Source organism: Acanthopagrus latus, chromosome 5 (genome assembly GCF_904848185.1).
Source record: "Acanthopagrus latus isolate v.2019 chromosome 5, fAcaLat1.1, whole genome shotgun sequence".
Classification (NCBI taxonomy): Eukaryota; Metazoa; Chordata; class Actinopteri; order Spariformes; family Sparidae; genus Acanthopagrus; species Acanthopagrus latus.
The window spans coordinates 7246792-7266310 of record NC_051043.1 but is presented as its reverse complement, the minus strand read 5'-3'; the positions used below and the strand labels follow the sequence as shown (position 1 = coordinate 7266310).

General features: G+C 43.9%; 3 protein-coding genes across 3 annotated transcripts; 1 reads left to right on the top strand and 2 right to left on the bottom strand.

The window, feature by feature from the left end:
* The first annotated feature begins 1805 nt into the window (after positions 1-1805).
* Positions 1806-10514, top strand: LOC119019326 (phytanoyl-CoA hydroxylase-interacting protein). The gene is made up of 5 exons (XM_037097804.1): positions 1806-1983; positions 4253-4429; positions 6829-7003; positions 7221-7338; positions 9029-10514. The coding sequence occupies exons 2-5, from the start codon at positions 4253-4255 to the stop codon at positions 9573-9575; spliced, it is 1017 nt and encodes a 338-aa protein (XP_036953699.1). The 5' UTR covers positions 1806-1983; the 3' UTR covers positions 9576-10514.
* A 218-nt stretch (positions 10515-10732) lies between these two features.
* Positions 10733-13657, bottom strand: zgc:77112 (uncharacterized protein LOC406459 homolog). The gene is made up of 3 exons (XM_037097810.1): positions 12378-13657; positions 12138-12213; positions 10733-11943 (listed from the first exon to the last, which is right to left on the bottom strand). Exons 2-3 carry the CDS (start codon positions 12155-12157, stop codon positions 11079-11081), a joined length of 885 nt encoding a protein of 294 aa, XP_036953705.1. The 5' UTR covers positions 12158-12213; positions 12378-13657; the 3' UTR covers positions 10733-11078.
* A 137-nt stretch (positions 13658-13794) lies between these two features.
* gins4 (GINS complex subunit 4 (Sld5 homolog)) lies at positions 13795-19149 on the bottom strand. The gene is made up of 8 exons (XM_037097815.1): positions 18852-19149; positions 18632-18718; positions 16560-16673; positions 16371-16468; positions 16192-16280; positions 15946-16036; positions 15703-15807; positions 13795-15432 (listed from the first exon to the last, which is right to left on the bottom strand). The coding sequence occupies exons 1-7, from the start codon at positions 18948-18950 to the stop codon at positions 15711-15713; spliced, it is 675 nt and encodes a 224-aa protein (XP_036953710.1). The 5' UTR covers positions 18951-19149; the 3' UTR covers positions 13795-15432; positions 15703-15710.
* Positions 19150-19519: the final 370 nt, after the last annotated feature.

The following is a 19519-nucleotide window of genomic DNA, read 5'->3' as shown; positions in this document are numbered from 1 at the left end:
GTGTAATCCTACTGACAAACCAACCAACAAACAGCAACAGCAACATTTAAGCTACAATTATAAGCTACAGTATAACTAGAATCATAGACATCATGTAGTTTTATCACACAACTCTTCCTGTAGAGAAATTTCCTGGTCGTGGCACCACAACTGATTTACAAATTTCATAAAAGTATTATAAATAAAAATGTGTGACCTTCCTGGATGTACGCTGAGGTACCCATGACGGGAAATCCCATCATGAACAACTCACCACAGTCCCAGAGAAGATTTACAAGCCGCTCATGTCATATCCACAGACGTGAAGTCAGCATTAAGCTACTTGTGAAATGCAGTCAAAATTTGGTGCACACAGATTCTTAAGACGAAATGCAAATGTTAAACCTCTGTTATGTGCAGTTTGTTCTCTGGTGCAATCCTGCATCTCACACCGAAGGAACAAGAAGGATAAATACATTCCAGCTCCGGGCTGCCTCTGCTGCGTCGGTGCCTGAGGCCAGACATCCACTCCAACCTGGTGATGTCTGGTCCTGCTGATAACGCCTGGTCCTTGGGGTTGGTCTCCCCACATGCTGAGTGTGGGCTATGATTAATAAACCTGCACAATTTCTGGAATCTGTGAAAATGTGCTCAAAATACAAAGGACACTGTCCTTTTTTAGGACATCACAAAGTTTAAGTGAGGCCTCTCAACAGTTAACCAGCCCTCCTCCAACAAAACTATTCCCACCTCTGGAGCAGAGAGGGGTTATTTGGACAGAGGCAGACTATCATGGCATGACTAATGATGGATGATTGCAGTTTAATTACACTCTGAGGGTATCACTTATCTGCGCCTGGGTAGAAATAAATGAAGCTTTTCACTGCCTCACATAGCCGGTGGAATTATGGCAATTCATCCTTGTCATTTTTCAAATGCAGAATTGATGTGTTTGAGAGAGAGGACTCTGCTGTCACTATCGCTTCATCCCTTTGTTGTGTCGCTTTATTCTATGCACACATCCATTGTTTCAGCAGCAGATTATAGGCATTAATCTGGGAGGGGTCCCTCTAATCTCTACTGAAATCCAAAATGAAGTTGCCCCCTGCGGTTGAGTGAGTGCAAGACCATCGCTCTGAAAATGAATTCCAGTGGAAATCTGCTTACTCTGGACCAACATAGTGGCATCCCTCCCCTCCGGATGAGCTGGAGGGAGACGGCCCGCGGAGTTAGTCCATATGGCATGACAGTTGGCACATGTATATTTTTTGAGGTCTTGATGGTGCTCTATGTAATTCGCTGGGGCATAATCTCTTTAGCCAGCGGAGCGTGTGTAAAATAAATAAATAAAAAGCTTTATTTTTCTCCTCACAGCCCTTGTGTCCATACTATCTCCATACCCGAGAGGTGACACGTATGCAAGCAGCTGAGTGTTCACTCTATGTTAGAGTGTGTGGATATTGTGCCTCAGGGGCAGATTTTCCTCACTGTGATGTGCTGCGTTTCACTGGCCGGCGAGAGCATGATGCTGACGAGGTTGATGGAGCGTCTCACTGTGCTCACACTCCACTTGCAAAAAGATTCCCTCTCTCTCTCTCTCTCTTTTTTTTCAAATGTATTTCTCTCCTCTTTTTTTATGTTATTGCTTCCTTTAATTCGTCCTGTGTGGCTGCATCCATGAGTCAAGTAAACATCATCCTCAGAGCCCGGAGCGAAAAAAAAAAAAAAAAAGATTGGGAGGGGGAGGGAGGGAGGGAGGGAGTTAGAGTGTTTGTGTGTGACACAGAGAGCAAGAGAGAAACAGACGGAGAGGAGAAAGAGAAAAAGAGAGAGGGATATAGAGAGTGGAGGCTGCGTGTTCGTTTCACCTCCTAATCAGTTTTCCTGGGGGATCTATCATCAGCTGCAGCAGGAGGAGACAAGTAGGAAAAGCGGAAGAAGGAAGACAGACGCATTCACCCGGGCTGTAATCTTCTCCCATCACCCAGTTTGAGCCTCATACAAGTAAGGAATTCTTTCACATCAGCCGACTTATGGATGCTCGTAGTGCTCAGAGGATGAATCTCTTGCATGTGACTGTCAGGGTGTCAGGTTGTGATGGTGCATTTCATTTTGTGCACATAAAGTCAGATGGCTACAGTAGTTGGGATGTTGGTGCACGAGTTTGATGTGCATCCTCCGCTGGATGCCTCATGACATTAACTGCTTTCATTGCATCCCTCCAGTGCCACTTCACACGGGACTGTGAGGATGTTTCACACGGCAGCGACGGCTGTTTCGTCTGATGCGATTGGTGGCTCATTTCCCCACATTTCAACGCTTGCTTTAATTGTGCAAGGCAGTCCAAGCGCGTCAAACTGTGTTAGTCATACAACAGCTTTTTTTTTTTCCATTGTAAATTCACACAATATTAACCAGTGTGTCACACTGTGTGATGTCCATTTCACCCTCTTTAGTGTCAATGTGCACTGAGGAAATTGTGCCTTTTCCTCCAGCCTCATGCAGCCATTTGAACGTGCTTTAAAGTATTCTCCCTGGAAGAAAAAAAAAAAGACTTTGAATCAAAGAGTTGCTCTCTCTGCCTGCCTCGCTCCATATGCATGTATGCAGCATCTTCTCTAATGATGCTCTCTCGCGGAGATAACAACATCTCTGTGGTGCAACTGAGCTCTAAACAGCCCCAGTGTGCACACTTCCAGATACATTATGACTGATGATGTGACTCCCTGTTCTTCTTCTTATTAGCTGGACCCAGCCTCCTGACTATCAAAGGTAGTTCTGCGGTGTGCTGATAACTGGCGCGCATTTCTCTCTACAGGCTGATTTTCTAAATGAGGGCGACTGGATTTGTGTGAATGGTGTGGAAACCTGCCCGTGAACCGTGCTCACATGTGGGCCGGTTGAACCAAAAGTGGAACACACACACACTTACACTGACTGGGGGGGGGGGGGGGTTGATAACTTGTCCTGTGAGAATCTCCCTCTTGCCCCAGTTTCCCATCTCTGAGAAGACACCATGGTAAGAAATGAGAGCAGCAGCTGGGAAACAGACGTGTGGAAACATACATGCGTGATGCAACAGCTCTCTCCCCTGGCCCCCCGTGTGAACGAGCCACCGCACAAATTTCACAGTTCACAGGCTTTAATGAGCTGCTGCAGCCTGTCCATCACAGCGACTGGAGAGCACCTTAGCAGACCTCGCAGAGTCGCACAACGGCACTACAGCAGGCGCCTTTAGGATCACAGAGACAGCAAAACGATTGTTTGTACTGAAGTGCTATTTTTGGGCGCCTCTGTGATATAGCGTATGCTCGGTGAGAGCAGCTTTAATAAGGCGAAAGATGAATGCGCTCTCCTGGTCTTGAGATGCAGAAGACTGGAGTGAAAAGGCTTTTTTTACGGGATCGGCGGGCAACACTCGAGGAGGCGACTGCAGGAGCAGATTTACGATGGATGAAAATGACCCGCAAACTATGGAGGACTGGATGGGCACTAAGTCTCAGGGCAGAGGGAGATGTGCACTGGCTGCAGAGCCTCACAATCTGTTTATGAGGGGGAAGGTGACAGCTAATCAAACACAAACACAGGCCAACCAACAGATTGCCCTCAGCCCGGCACTCAGGGCCATGTGTAGCCGCCTGGATCGAAACCACTGATGGGCAACAAAGGAAATATGATCATAAATCACCTGCAGCTGATAGCTACTTAAACCCCGCTCATATAGAAGCTGCTGGAAGATTTCCCTCGAGCTGCAGGCGGTTCACTTGCTCGGCTGTTCTGGAAAACAGCGTGCACTTGAGCGTTTAAAAAGTTGCCCCCGAGTTTAAATGGCTGCAGACCGGCGCTCTGGTGTTAGACCCCTTCCTTGAGAAATCGCAGGAGCAGACTGAGGGAGGCTGCAGGAGTGCGGTTGCTGGGAGACTGCTGTAGGTGGATTATGAAATGAACAGGGAAAAGCAGAGGCCGGTCACTCAGCTGGGAGCGTATCGAGTTGTGTAATGACGGGAAATGTCAGTTAAGGGCAAGACAAAAGTGGGGGAGGAGGGGGGAACAGAGCAGGTTAGACCTCAGACACAGGTCCCTAAATGAAAGGTTATTTGTATTCTGTCTGAGGTGTATTCAGCCTGGGATGTTCCTGAACTGCAGTGTAGTGTCCACTTGTGATACAATTTAATCTCTCATAGCAGATGTTTCCACTATCCAGCATTAAACTCCCAGATTACACTCCAGTCTAACTAACCTCCTTTTTTTTTATCTCTCGCTTTAATGGCAGATGACAGAAATGGAAGCCCCCCTCGCCACCCCGTGCAACATCCAGATTTGCGAGGTGACCTGCGACTCCTTCCGCATTGTGTGGGACATGCCCCCCGAGGACACCGCCAGAGCCACGCACTTCTTCATCGACCTGAGCCGCAAAGAGAGCAGGGATCCCAACCGCTTTAAACACAGGGTCTGCCAATCTCCATCCTCCTCACCGCGTCACGTGACACCCCTCCACCCCCTTCCCTGGTTTCATCCATCCATCCCATCAATGGCGCGCCGCCTGTCTCTGCTCACTTTCCAGATCCGCATTAATGAAGAATGTGCCTTTATTGAGGTCCATTCAGGTTAAAAGATGGGCCTAACTGCTACATGATACACTGCATTAATGTGAACGCACAAAGCAGCGGTTGCGCCCTTTCAGTCACTTCCAATACAGGCGAAAAAGGAGAAATGAGTGCAGTAAACAGCTGCAGGCCAGTGACTCATTCGTTGTACATTGTTTCCTCCGAAAGTGGACAAAGGCTGAGAAAGTCATCTGCATCACAGAGCTGTTGTAAATTAACACACACCACAGATAGAAGGCATCAATAAAACGGTTCCCTTTTTACAAAAATACATTTATTTGTCAGGGACCACAAATTTCAGTCAGTGGGAGGAGACGATCTGTACTGTGTTTCAGTACCAGCGACTGCAGCCCTGAGATTACTTAGTTTAAAGGATGGCAAATTCAGTGTGTTGGATAGTAAGTCGGTTCTGAGATATCTCCAAAACTGCTGAATGGATTGCCGTGAAATTTTTCAAAGACATTCATTGAAGTCGCACAGATTTGCTGATCCTCAGACCTGTATCGCATTTTTGGCTTTGAGTTAAATATCTTGACAGCTTTTGGGGCAGACTGGTATGAAATTTATGCAAAGACATGCTCTCCCCAGGGTGAATCATAATGGCTTCGGTGACTCTCTGACTTTTCTTGCTCCATGAACAGGTCAATTTAAACCTTCCAGGCAATACGTTGTGTTTTTTGGCATTTCGACAACTAGCTGCAGTGAATGTTAACAACATTCTGTTGGGCAGATATCATCTGGGTTTACAGATCCAGCCATAAGCCTCCTGAACTGCTCCCGCACTCATCGGGGCTGCCTAATATCAAACGTGTTTCTTTTAATCTGGATGATTACATCGGTAGCTTCTGAGCCGATGAACAACTAATGGCAGCAGCTGATGGTGCTGCCAAGCAACAGTAAACACTGTGGCCCTTGATGCTAACATTAGCTAGCATAGCTTTGTTGGCAGAAACGTAAAATGTAACGTGTTCCGCCAGTTCTCACGTATGAATAGAAAAGCCATGTTGATGACGTCTTCCTACTCATCCAGACTCCTTTAACCTTGTGCTTTTGCTGCTTTCTCACCAAATGCGTCCCTACAGCAAGGTCTTGTCCCACGCTGATCTCCATTTTGTATCCGAGCCCTTTAGGCTAACATTAACTAGCACACTACTGTTGACAATTTTTACCTCCAGTTCTTGTTAAAGGATAGAAAACCTGTGTTGGCCAAGTCTCACCACTTATCTAGAGTTGTTTAACTGTCTGCTTTTTTCTCACTGCAGCTTGTTACTACACAAAGCTGTTGCACCACGGTTATCTCCATTTTGTTTAAGTCTGCTTCCCCATGAGAACATGAGAAAGGGATCATGTGTGAACCCAGCTTCAGTATGCAAAGCCATGGAGCCAGCGCACTGAGGCCATGGCCCAGTTGCTGGAGAGAGTGTGTTTTTTCAAATGTATTAATATTGATCGTCTCATGCGTCCAAATTGCCCCAAATTCGACATTGCACTTCTTTGAGTCTTGTGACCTGTAAAGTGTGATGTAGATCAGATGAACAATTCTCAAGTTTAGCAATTCCATGCTTTAATAGGTAGATGTTGCTCTGCTAACACTAACACATTCAACCCAGTTGGTGAACACAGCTGATGTGAGCATTTATATATGTCTAAGTGAAGTCCTGTTTGAATAGCCTCTTGAGTAAAATTTCACCTCCTTACGCTGGTTGATTGGCCACCAATTTCTAATGTTATCAGCATTTAAGTGATCAATTGTAGCTCCAGTACCTGAAGCCTAACATCATGACGTCCCTTCATTCCAATTAAAAATTCTGAATGTAATCAGGGCCTTTTATTACAGCTGGCTTTCAACAGCTGAAAAAGTGCTTTTATGGAGTCAAAGCTGAGTGAGTTGCTCCTGAATGGAAGATGTGTTCCCTCTCTCGGTGATACACAAGGCGGCACAAACAAACTTGCATCAGAGATGTTGCTATGGATATATGGGCCTCTGAGCCCCTGGTAATTAGCTGTGCTTCTCGGAGGCCTTGGCCAAAACAAAGCCGCTGATTTGATTAAATGTATCCTAGTTACAGTAGCTCGAGCTCGAAGCGGAACATCATGCTAATTAGGCAAAGTTCACGGAGGGAAATGGTTGACTTAACAATTGCATTTACATTTGCTTTGAAATGTTAATTCGTCGCGCGGCAGCCTGTTACAGCCTTGCATCCTGTGCTTGATGTCAACTCCTTCCTGCTCCGTCCTCCAGGATGTGCCGACCAAGCTGGTGGCCAAGGCCGTGCCTCTCCCCATGGCAGTGAGGGGACACTGGTTCCTCAGCCCGAGGACAGAGTACTGTGTCGCTGTCCAAACTGCTGTCCGACAGCCAGACGGCGACTACCTGGTGTCAGAGTGGAGCCAGGTGGTGGAGTTCTGCACCGGGGGTATGACACACCGTGCCTGACAGCTAAGGCAACACTGATATTATACAGAGTGTGACAGCTTTAACTAAAACATAACAAGATAAGAACAGAGAACTGCAGTGCACAGAAGTGGAAACAAAAAAAAAAAAAAAACAACTCTGTCTCAGCACCCGGTAGTCATTAGCATTTCAAAGTAGAGCAGACTTTTGAAATGACAAAACTTCCATCCACTTTGCAGACTATGCCATGGAACACCTGCAGCAGCTTCTTGACAAGGCCAAGGTCTCAGCAGGGAGGCTGCTCAAATTCTCTGTGTTTTATCGAAACCAGCACCCAGAATACTTCGACTATGTCAGGTAAGTGCTGCATATCTCTGCATTGTTTATTAAAGCAATCCCAGCAGCAATTAAAAGAACAGTATTGCGTATAGTCAAATATCTGTTTGAGAGCTTGATAAGAGGATCAATACCACGCTCATGTTTGCATGGTAAACAGGGAGAACCTGTCCAAAGGTAACGCAATCCACTATCTCCACTCCAGTTTACTGATCAAAATGTTCAATCTTTGTTTAACATACAAACACAAAGTGTAAAAACAGCACGTTGTGGTTTGACAGAGGTTATGATCTGAGCTCGTTCTCATCTTGGACCTTTAACTTCCAGGATTCTCCAGAATAGTTAGCTGGTGTGATGACGCCCTGACTCCAGGAAGTTACTGCGTCTGGCCAAGACTAAATTGGCACCCGTGTTATTTGTGCTGATAGGTGAATTCTGTTACCTTTGTACTGAGCAAGGCGAGCCCTGTTTCCAGTCTATGTGCTAAGCTAAGCTAATCGCCCGCTTGCTGTAGTTTATTTCATTTCTCAGAAATGCAACAAATCATTCACTCTGCAGTGGCTTAGTGCTGTCATGGAGTCAAACCATCAGAGACATGTGGCCATGACCTTTGACTTCTCTGTAAATTTGCGTTTCTGAAGACTTTGCCTGAGGGAATTATAAAAATCAACAACAATCCACATGATGGCGCTCTTGAATATTAATTCCATGATTCCATATATAAAGTTTTTTTTTTACTCACAAACAGAAATGTTCGAAATCACTACCATACAGTTTATCTAGAATGGATTCTCTATTTAAATCACCCAGTTAAACAAAAAAGTGAATAAGCTTGGACTTCATTTCTTCCCTGAAACTTCTCACTGAATGTGTTTCCATTTGTTATTGTGAGCACCCTGAAATGTAAAAGTCCCAAAACCACAAGGCAAACTGAAACGTTACAAAGTGCTGTCTAATCCACACACTGGAAAAAATGACGCCTCAAAAATGATAATGAGACAACGAATGAATACATACAGTTGTTTTGTGCCTGCAGATTAAAAACCTGCCAGAGGAATAAAAGAAAATTTGCTCTTTAAGTTTTCTTGAAATGAGATGTGATCCCCAGAAAAAAATCCTCATATCTCACTGAAATGTTATTAGTCAGGTGACTGTGTCTGATGTTATTTGTGACAAGGTTTTTTTTTATTTTTCATTATTTTTATTTTTTTTTTAACTAGAATTAAGCATCATACTTGCCAGGTGAAGACAACTGAGTCCCCGAGGGTTCAGGATTTAAGTCCTCAGGGGGGGACCACTCTTAAATACTTATTTTTTTATCGGTGCCAATCCATAAAAATGGAGAAGTGGTGAAGTGAAGGACCTGCAGGGATCTGCCAGGACCACCACGTGAAAAAATTACCAGAGCTCCAAATTATCATTTTTATTCAGTTCTTGAGCCATGGGAAAAAAAAGGCTGTGAGAAGAACACTGTGGAAATCAATCTGTAAGGACAATCCTTCAGTCCACAATGTTTCAACTTTTGCTCCAATAGTTGGAGCACAGACAATCTAACTGAATAAAATGACTGACTGACTGACTGACAGGTTGTCCTGAAATTAAAAAAAGGTAAACCTCCAACAGTAGGGTGGATTGTTCATCACAGTATGTGAAAGAATAAGAGTGGTAATGAATAGTGTAACACTCTTCTTGTCTTCACATCTTGGTTCAGGAGGGAGTGTGGCAGCCTGATGCGTCCAGCCCTAAAAGACTGCAGTGGGAGTCACGGCTCTCCCATCAACGGCAAACTGCAGGGAGTCTTCTTCAGCTGCAACACAGAGTTCGACACGGGCCTCCCTCCCAGAGACTCCCCGTACGGCCCCCTGCGTTTCCAGATCCCAGCCGGACACCTGCTGAACCCCAACATCAGCCTGTACTTTGCAGACTTCTACTGTATGTACACAGCCTACCACTACGTGGTGCTGGTGCTGGCCCCCGTCGGCTCAGAGGGAGACACCTTCTGCCGCACCCGTCTCCCCATGCTGGACTTGGCCTCCAACCCCTTTCTGACGTACGCTGACCCCCAGAGGCCGGGGGAGGAGCCTCTGTTCTGCCACGCCAGTGACGTCATCCTCGAGGTGCTTTTCACAGAGCCGGTTCACCTGGATCAGGGCAGTGTGGAGCAGATCAGCGGACACCACCAGCTCAAGAGTCTGACCACAGCCAACGCCAAGAAGGACCCGAGCTGCAAAGTGTGCAACATCAGTGTGGGACGCTGATCTGGGGGGGGGGGCGCGTGTGAGCACACAGTACTGATAGAGTGTAGCACAGGACAAAACAGTTGAGCCCATCATGTGTAGGTCAGAGATCAGCGGAAACCTCTCAGGGTGTGCACGTGCTGCTGACCCTCTTCCCCCCCCGCGTGGATTAGAATAGTACGTTTAAAATAGAAGACTTTTACAGTGTGTGTCGCAGGACTTCATCATGATCACAGCTGGAAATACAGCACACCTCCATCCATGACTAAACTAAAGACATGATAGGCTTCAGAAGACTGGACTAAATCCCCGCTCCTTCTCCAGCTGAGAGTCGTCTCTGCTGTCTTTCGTCTTTGTGGCTTTTTCTGAACTTCCGACCTCCAAACCTTTGGAGATGTTTTCCTTAAAATGTGTTTGATTTAATTTTTGTGTTTCATGCTGGACTACTCATCGGATGTGATTTTTTTGTTTGTTTTTTTTTGTTGAAGAAATGTGCATTTGATACAGGCTGCAAGTGCAAAAACTCGGAGCATGCACCTTTTAAAAGTCAGTGGATTTAAAAAATATAAGATATTTTGCTATTTAAAGTTCTTGCGATGCTCTCTTTATAAATCACTGCCAGATGTTCTTTTCTTAAAAAAAAAAAGACTTCTGCCAAATGTACAGGATTAATGCTGCATTGTGGGTTTGACTTACAGCCCTGCCAAAAAACATAATGCTTCTTAAAAAACTGTAGAGTTCTGTTTCCGAATTTATCATAATACTTAATTACACACAGTGTCTAAATGCTGCACAAAACTCTCACCACAGAAAAATATGCTGCAATGTGACTTTGATAGCAGGGCTAGTCAGTGTTTTGGGATTTCGGGAAGGTAATGGGCGAGATGTTATCACAAAGTTCCCTGCAATCAGTCTGTGGCAGCGACTCTATAAACAGAGCTGCGCTAAGATTAGCTTCTCTCTTCCTATGGTGCTTCAGTTTGTCCCTGCTTTGTAATCTCTGACCTATATGGGAATCCCAAAAATGCCTGCAGTGAAAGGGATCCCCTCAGCGGTGCACGGTGGTGAGAGGCCAAAATGTAGCACGTGACGAGAGACTGTGGACCGAGACGCCTGCTTGAAGTTGAATGTGACAGAAGATGAAATGGAACAAAGCAGACCTGTTGTTAAAATGTTTATACAAAGCAAGTAATGCAGACATTTAAACATTTCTAAAAATACAAGTACCTATGGAAGCCCATTTCTGCCAGTTAAAGACTAAAGAAGATCAACACTAAGCTTGATTTTAAAAAAAAAAACAAAAAAAACCCAACATCCCCATGTTTAGTCATAACTATGAGATAAAAAGTTGAAAAAACAAAATCCGAATTCAAAATTGACCAAACATTTTTTGTCCCTAACTTGTGGAAATGGGCTCCATACAATTCAAAGTGCATATGAAAAAAAATAGACAATCCCCTTCATCTCTCTCCAGGACTGATGCTTTATGTGACAAAAATAGGGATCCTATCTAGGTTGAGTAAGTCATGCCCTTTCACTTAGATTCTTCCCGCGACAGAGATGTGAGCTCACGCACACAGCGATGCTGTAATTCTGTCCATCGTTGTTGTCCCAGAAAGGCTCGCTCTGCCCTGCAGGTAAATAAATCAGACAGAATTCTATCTTCCGTTTGGCATCGAGCACTTTGGGAATATCAATGTAAAATTCGAAGATATCTGTCTGGGGTCCTCCGAAGCGTTTCTGCAGGTACGTACAGGGCACGTCTCTGTGGCTCTGCCATGAATCGAAGGTGATGCGTACACGCACATCCTTCTGGAAGCTGATGTTCCTGACTCTGACAGTACCTTTGAGGGCCTGTTCGTTAACACTGCAGTTCTCCAGGATAACCATGCTCTTTGCCAGCTTGGCACGGAAGGCCTGGAAATCTGCGGAGGGCTGCGGGAAGCCCAGTTTGAGCTGCGTTCCTGGGCAGCATGTGCTGACGGTGCAGCTGTAGCCGTCCTCTGTCAAGCTCCCCAAATCCCGCAGCGACGGCAGGAGGTCGAGGTCAGCGTGCTCCTCTTCATCAGAAAACTCTCGCACGGCTATGAGAGACAAACCCTGGGAGTCAGCGAAAACCACGCGCTTGTTCTTCATTGGTAGGAAAACCTCATCCTCATCCAAGTCGTCCAAGAAAAATGGAGGAGGCTGGGTCAGACAGACCTGGCTCAAGATGTCACAGGGTAGCTGATCTGTAACCTGAGGACGGATGCAGGGGCGCTGGGGCTTCAGGATGGGAACCCACACATGAGGACACAGTTGTTTACTTTGGTTCAGGAAGAGTCGGACTGCAATCTCTGCGAGTCCGGCCGACTGGGCTGCTGACCTGAGGCCAACTTCTGGCAGGACACTTGCAAGAGACAAACAGTGATCAATAGCATATCCTGGATGTGTCATTCAACACATGTATATACTGTTAATGGCTTGTGTGGTGCAATATCAAGGAATGATACCAGAAATGGGATAATATTTACAACTTGCATCGAAGAGAGCGTAGTGACATAATGCACCTCACCACACATTTAGTTTGCATTAAGTACTTACGCTGCACTGGACATCTCCATACTGGCAGTCTGGTGTTGAGTGATGGGAATGTTGTCCTCAATGTTTGGTTGAAGCTCTAGAAAGTTGGGAAACAAATGACATGTCAGAGGTATTTAGATGATTTGATGGCAACACCAAATCTATCTTTCTTTGCAATTCTGCTTTTATGAAAAAAAAAAAAAAAAAAAGCACAAAAAAAGAAAAATCTATTCCGTCTTAAATACTTTTTAAAAATCTTACCTACAAACTCCCGCGAGCAGCAAGTTGTCGTGTGTGGTCTCCGTCATCCCTTTTGCCCGCAGCAGAATGTGGCACTGGCTCCTATTTATACTACCTCAGTTAAGATGTCATGTTGTATTACTCCACCCTCACTGCTCTCCTGGCCAATCAGCTGAGTCTTGTGGTTTTATGGTCGTCTGCTGTTGTTTAAGTCCTCCATATATCAAGTTCCGGTCCTTTACAGCAACATTTCTTGTATTTAACCATGTGTAGGTGCGGCAAACAAGGATGGTTTTCACTATTAAACAATTGATAAAGTCTGTAAAAAGTGACACTTTAAATAGCTTCTTTTTTCTCCCCCAAACCCCCAAACTCTTCTTTGACTACCATCGATGACAAAGAAAAGCTGCAAATCCTCATAGTTAAGATGCTGGAAACGGTCTACGCTTTCTTCAAAATGGTTTCCAAGTAGTTTTCTTTAGATGGACATATCCACCTATCTCTGCAGCTCTACGTATGTGTTACTTCTGCTCAGCCTGATTCCATGTCTAACTATCAGGTAAAAACATGTCACTGCGCCAGCACACTAGCTGTGAAGATTTAGGTCAAACCACTTCCTCTGTATATTTACCTCAGAATGTCCAGTGCTTACCGAGGGGATTAGGGACGTGCAGGTCTACTGTATGTAATTCTGCTCTGCATTGTGGAAACTATCCCAGTCATCCCAGGGCTCTATTCTCAGACCTGTCAATGGACACGGATCCCACTGAGGCCTAGGCCCGGATCCAAATCCTCTGCTGGCTGGCTCCCGTCTTTACGGGACGTTTCAGTATGTGTTTGAAGCCGAGGAGTGCCGGATTACAAAACTGCTCCCAGCATGCCGAGGGAGACATTCAAGATTCAATCCAAGTACGTACATGCACGTATTGTGTTTCATCAAGGGTGCGCCACACAAGGAAGTCCCAGAGTTACTGAGGTGTATTTAAAATCCAAACATAAGGGCATTTTGATGACCAAGGATCTCACGCTCACTTATATGCAAGAGGCTGCAAAGGTTAAAGCAGAATAATATAACAGGAGGGGTGAATGGCCTCTGTGTCCTGATTGTTTCAGCGCTGTGTAAATTCAGTGAGAGGGCAAGATCACAGCTTTACATACGTTTACTTCAACATACAAGTTTTCAACACATGACACTGTTCTGATGTGATGAGCTTTGTCTGTAGTTAGCGCCTACGTTACATTCAACAAACGGTTACAGACATGGGATTTGTATTTACAACAGCGGTGCTGCACTCTCTGGGGGACTCAAATTGGAAAGATGCCCATTTCTTCATGATGTTGCTTTAAGATATGACTATTTATGACACTGAAGGTTGACAGAGGTAAAACAAGGATGATGTTGCTGTGTTTAATAAAAATAAAATGCTATCATAGCCAGTCATTTACAGAAGTTTTTATTCTTCTTATATCATCATTATCATCAAGTCCAAGCTTGCTTTCACATTCTAACATTTTGGTACAATAGTATTCCTGTTAGGGCTGCAACATTTCTTTTTATCATTGATTAATCTTGCAATATTTTTTCACAATTCATCAATCAAAAAGGTACGGGAGGCAATTCTGGAGAAAGAGAGATGACTGTTGAGTCTCATTTCCAGGTTGCACCTTTGGGTCAGAATTTCAAGCTGAATATTGACTCAAACCGTCAGTATGTGATGACCTGGGAATGAGACTGAACAATCAACTGTAAAATGAAAAAGATAAACTGAGAAAAATGCTCATCACAGATGTCCAAAATCATCATGTCACTAAAGCCCCAAACTCTTCATTTACACTCACTGATGACAAAGAGAAATCTGCAAAACCTCACAGCTGAGAGCTACAAACAGCAAATGTTTAGCAATTTTGCTTGAAAAATTACAGATTATCAAAACAGTTAGAAACTACTTTTCCTTTGATCGACCAATAATTGCAGCTCTAATTCTTCAGGCGTCTAAGCCAACTTGACCTTTCAAGCTTAGATCATCTCTCTGTGATCTAGGAAAACAGTGTATGATTCATAATCTCTCAAGAAGACTGGGACCACTATAGACCACATCCATTAGTGTCCATTAGAGTCTGTATCAGCTCGATTAGCAGTGCATTTGAAGAGACAAAGAGTCTGAGGACTTGTGATTCTGTTTTGATACGCTCACTCTCCCTCAGTCCCTTATTAGTTGCTATTACTGGGCTATTTGCGAGGGCAAACAATGAGCACTGATTGCTCCCTCTGAAGCGCTTACATAACCATGCTATTACAACAATTATGTCTCAGAAAGACAATGATCCACAGATCCTTTCAGGGCAAAACTACAAACACAACCACCCCCAAAAAACCTGTAAATTTGTTATGCAGAGCATTGAAACAAATACTACACTGCTCTGTGTCTGGTAGCCAAGGTGACGAGGATAAGTAATCCGAACATTAACAGGATTTCTATTATTTCTAATGACAGTAATGCACATTAGTTTTAGTCTGAATGTTATTAAAATATAGAGACAGGGTTCTTTCAAACGTGCACGCTCATAAACATGTGCACCTTGGGAGAGAAAGCACTCCGATGCCAAGTCAACTGATGAAATTTCACCTTCCAGTCATTTGACGCAGCTTGTTATGGAGCGGTGGAGGAAAAAGGCCAATACTGTGAGTCATCTGGATAAGTAACTAGATTTGTATTTACAAGTCTCGCAGACACACACACACACACACCAGAATACATTACGATTATGTAACCAAACTTATGTTGTGACATGATTAAAAAGATCCAAAAATAACATCGCTGCACTGCAAAAGCTGCTTTGGTGGGCAGAGTTCATTCGTCAGCGGGAACTTCTCACAATACCAGTAATGACTTGAAGACACGATGCCACACATGTCTGCATTTGAGTCCCACAAATGAGCTCTTAATCTGAACAACTGGGTGCCTTTCCAGAAGCAATCTCTGCAGGTTGATCTTCCCCATTACTCCAGTTTTACAAAAATTTAGTGTCGCTCATTTTCTGACCTTCTGGAGCCAAAACATCCACACCAACAGACCTGGAAAATTAAATTGACAATGTGTTAACTGTGATTCAGTGAAATGTCAAGTCTGCCTTATTGTAACTACCATCTTAAACAAGACTTCTATAATCGGTTACCAAGAGACAATGCAAAAAAGTGAGCTAAAAATACATCACAGATGTCTCTGCAAAACAGCTGCTTATGCAAGATCTGCAGAAATGATTAAGCAGATGTTTGTATGAGAGGGTGTGAGGGCAGTGTTAAGTTAATTAGAAAGATCGCACGGTTGAACTCACACTCACTCACCTCTACATTCATATCAACTGCACAGCTCCACTTGAAACAAGTGGTGCTATAGTTCGATACCGCATTAGATGCTGAGAGCCCTCTTCAAGATCCACAACATACTCCCTGGTAGAAGAGACAAGAGCAGAGATAACATCAGCTGTTTCAGTATCTATGCAGAAAAACATCAGTGCTGAATGGAAAAAAGGTAACGCTGCCACCTTGTGGGGTTTGAGAACAATGATTCAAGTGGATGAAATGTACCTCTGATCGTCTGTTTCAGGCTCCACCAAGATGTTTTCCTGCCTCTCCTTCACCCGCAGAAACACAAAGGAGTCCAAACTAGGTTCAGGCACTAGGATTACATTAGAACACACAGGATGTAGTGTGACGCTGAGTGGAAATGTCAGAGCAAATGCCACCCTCTGCCAGTGCATGCTAATATTAGTATTTCGGGCACAGGTAATCCAAGGCTATGAAGATGGAGAATAAAAAGCAGAATAAATGTACCTGCTTTGAGCATATCCACTGTCTGTAGATTAGGGGGCATTCGCTTCAGTGCCACAGCCTTCAGGTAGGTTTCTGTGTTGGCATAGTACCTGTATGACAGTTGAATGTGTTTTTAACTTCAAATGTCACAAAAACAGCAGTTGTTGAAACAACTCAACCAATTATTCTACTACACTCACTCTTTGGCGAAGGCAAACTCCTCAGGTGAAAGCAGCGACGGATCACCCTCGCCTCGAGACTTCTCTCTCTCCAGGACATGCGGGAAAAACTTTTCAATCTAGACACACAAAGATCAAGGAAATTTTGTCAGCAGGGGCCGAATGAGATGAGAGCTCTATTTTGCGTGGTGCACTGTTAACCTGACCGACCTTCTGCAGACGAGAGCGCAGGTAGCTGCTGAGCATGAAGCGAATCCTGTCGATTTCCATGCGATGGATGCTGGCCTTGGCGTCACCCTTCTTCACCCGCTGCAGATTGGCTTCCTGTTGGAGGAAAGGTCGGGACACTGTCAGGTCTCAGTAAGGAAATGTTTATTTTCAAGTCATCTTGTCTGTTGTTATTTCATTATTTTCTATTTGTTTCACCTGGTATGTCATTATCTGGGTCATGTGTTTTCCTGGCAGCTGACCATATCATGTTGTTTGTTATTAGAAGCCATGATGAAAGATCTTTTAATGACTGGCCTTTTAATCATTCCGCCATTATAATAAAAGCTTTTCTATTGTTCCTTCCTAGTGTCATTTACACATGTTCTTGTAGTTAGAATTAAATATATTTAATCAATTTAAGTATAACATTATGCAGATTTTAGATTTACAATGTATATACACTTACCAGAATTACTTTAAAATGCTGATATTTTTGTAGTACCTCTTATTGGTCATTTCATATCACTGAAGAGATGAATAATTAATGTTGCTAAAGAAACTAAATCAACCTTAAAAAAAAAAAAAAAAAAAAAGTACTTATTGCCATAGTCTAGGAAATTGAAAAGTATGATGGTATCAGTGCCACTGTGCCAGAATCTGCAATAATGTCACGAGTAGTAAGTTGTGATAATTTGAGAAAACATTTGAAATATTTCAAGAATAAAGTCCTGATTGTTTGAGAAAAATCACCAAAGACGCTGATGAAAACACACCAGGCCCTGAAACATTAGTAAGACGGCTGAGGCTTGGTGAGCTATCTTTTCAAGAAAAACATCATAACAGAATAGCTTCTATTCTATCTAGCATAACATATCTTCTGTGTCCCACTCAGTAATAAACAGGTGCCCCACTGAAGGATGTTTCCCACTGAAATGTCAAGGGAAGCATCTGTGCACTGTACTTCATCTCATCAGAGGTTACAATCTGTGTGGAGAAGAAGTCACACAATGACGAGATTTATGCCTGTGATCAGAAGTGTTTTTTCAAACAGGTAGTTTCGATTTTCCACCTCCGATGAAGAGCAGCACACATCCGCTTCGCTATGCCTCTGTCAGAAGGTTGTCTGACTCTGTCTGATGGGGAGAGTACCACATCAGCGGAGCAGTAATATAAACGCACAGCTGAGCCGATTATAAGACAGGTAGATTCCAGATGGCTTTCATAATATTTACATAAAGCCCACTGAGCTGTAATCATTCTGATGCCATGGCTGAGCTCCAGTCTCAGCTGACCCCCCGGCCAGTTCCAGCTGTTGCTTCAAAACACATTCGGTGACTGAGTCATGCATAATGTAACTGGCTTCAGTTTCTCTGATAATAAAATAAGGTGCTTATTGTTGAAACCCATCCATTTCAGGTTATCAACGTCACTCATTCGACACAGAAAAGACAGATGGGACACTCTCAGTATTAGAGTGTTACAATTTATAAGTATATTCTTGTAACATTACAACTTTTTCCTCTAAAATGCTATTTTTGAAATGTCAGAAGTTAGACTTTTGGCCCCAAGATATCCTTATCATCTGTGCCATTTTTAAGTTATGGGTGTCTTTATCATCAAGCAAGGACAAATGGTCAAATATGCTCTAGTGCCAGCTTATAAAATGCATTGCTGTGTGTCACTTTGAGCTCTGGGGTGCATTTCAGAAGGGGAAATTGTACTACTGAATTTTATAGCCACCGGAGTAATGTCCCTACATACTTGCCTTTTAATTATATATCTTTTCCACTACCAACATTTCAATGTATAGTTGAATAATATTTCCATGTAGGTCTCTTCGTAGTGGCTTTTTCTCGTGTGTGGCATCACTACTTGCATTAGAATGAATGAAGCACATGAACACTTCTCCCGCCTCTGCAGTTAATAATTCATGAAAAAAAAAAAAAAAAAAAACATTTCTAGACCTGTATCACAATGTGTGTGCTGTCTGTCTGCTGACATTTAGACATGTAGGTAGAGACTTTTCTCAACATGCAGCCCACAGAGCAGGAGGTATTCCCCGCTGAGTTTACCATGTGAGTCAGCTGCTCCATCACGCACTCCACCACCTCAGACCTGTTCTCCAGCAGCTCCGGGGAGAACTTCTCGTTCAGCCAAGCCTGCGAGTGACACACAGGGACACACGACTGTGAGGACACCGACAGACGGACTAATGAGAGCCATTACATGTTGTCGAGCGACTGCGAGTTGTTCAAGGTGTGAAATATGATACTTTCGTTGAAAGGAGCTCACTTCTTCCAGTTTGGCGATCAGCTCCGCCGGGGTCATAACATCCTCCTGACTTTCATCTTGGTTGATGTCGCTGCCGTCATCTGACAAAGCGTCCGACATATTTTATCTCTGCGAAGTGACGACAAGATACCGAGCTTCGCCGAAACACTAGCTGTATGTTCAACTCGTGAACCGAAACGTTTATCGATTCAAATTGAATAATTCAGTTAAGTTTACTTAATAAACAAGCGTTAGCTACCCGGCAGCATGCACCCAGAGTGAGAAGCTCCTTGTTTATTCGCGCCATTGGAGCTCTTCTCGCGAGAAGTGTAATATATTTTTTCTGCCCTGCGTAATATCTGTAAGGCACGATTTCGCAAAGGCTGTGCACAGTGAACACCACAGACGAACGACTTGTACAGTAAAAGACTTCGCTTTACAGAAATAAAAAGCCGGATTTTCCCTCATGGTTGGTGTACGCATCTGCCTGTCCAACAGTGGGAGGCGGAAGTTAAACAGCCGAGGAGCAGTGCCTCCTGTGAGTCTTTGCTCAGGGAAAATATTAGTACTGGGTTCCCATTGTAATACATTGGACGCATAATAAGAATTATTATTATTTGTTTGTTACATTATTTGGTGCATAAATACATACTATATTAATATGATTGAGTATTGAATACCACACAGAG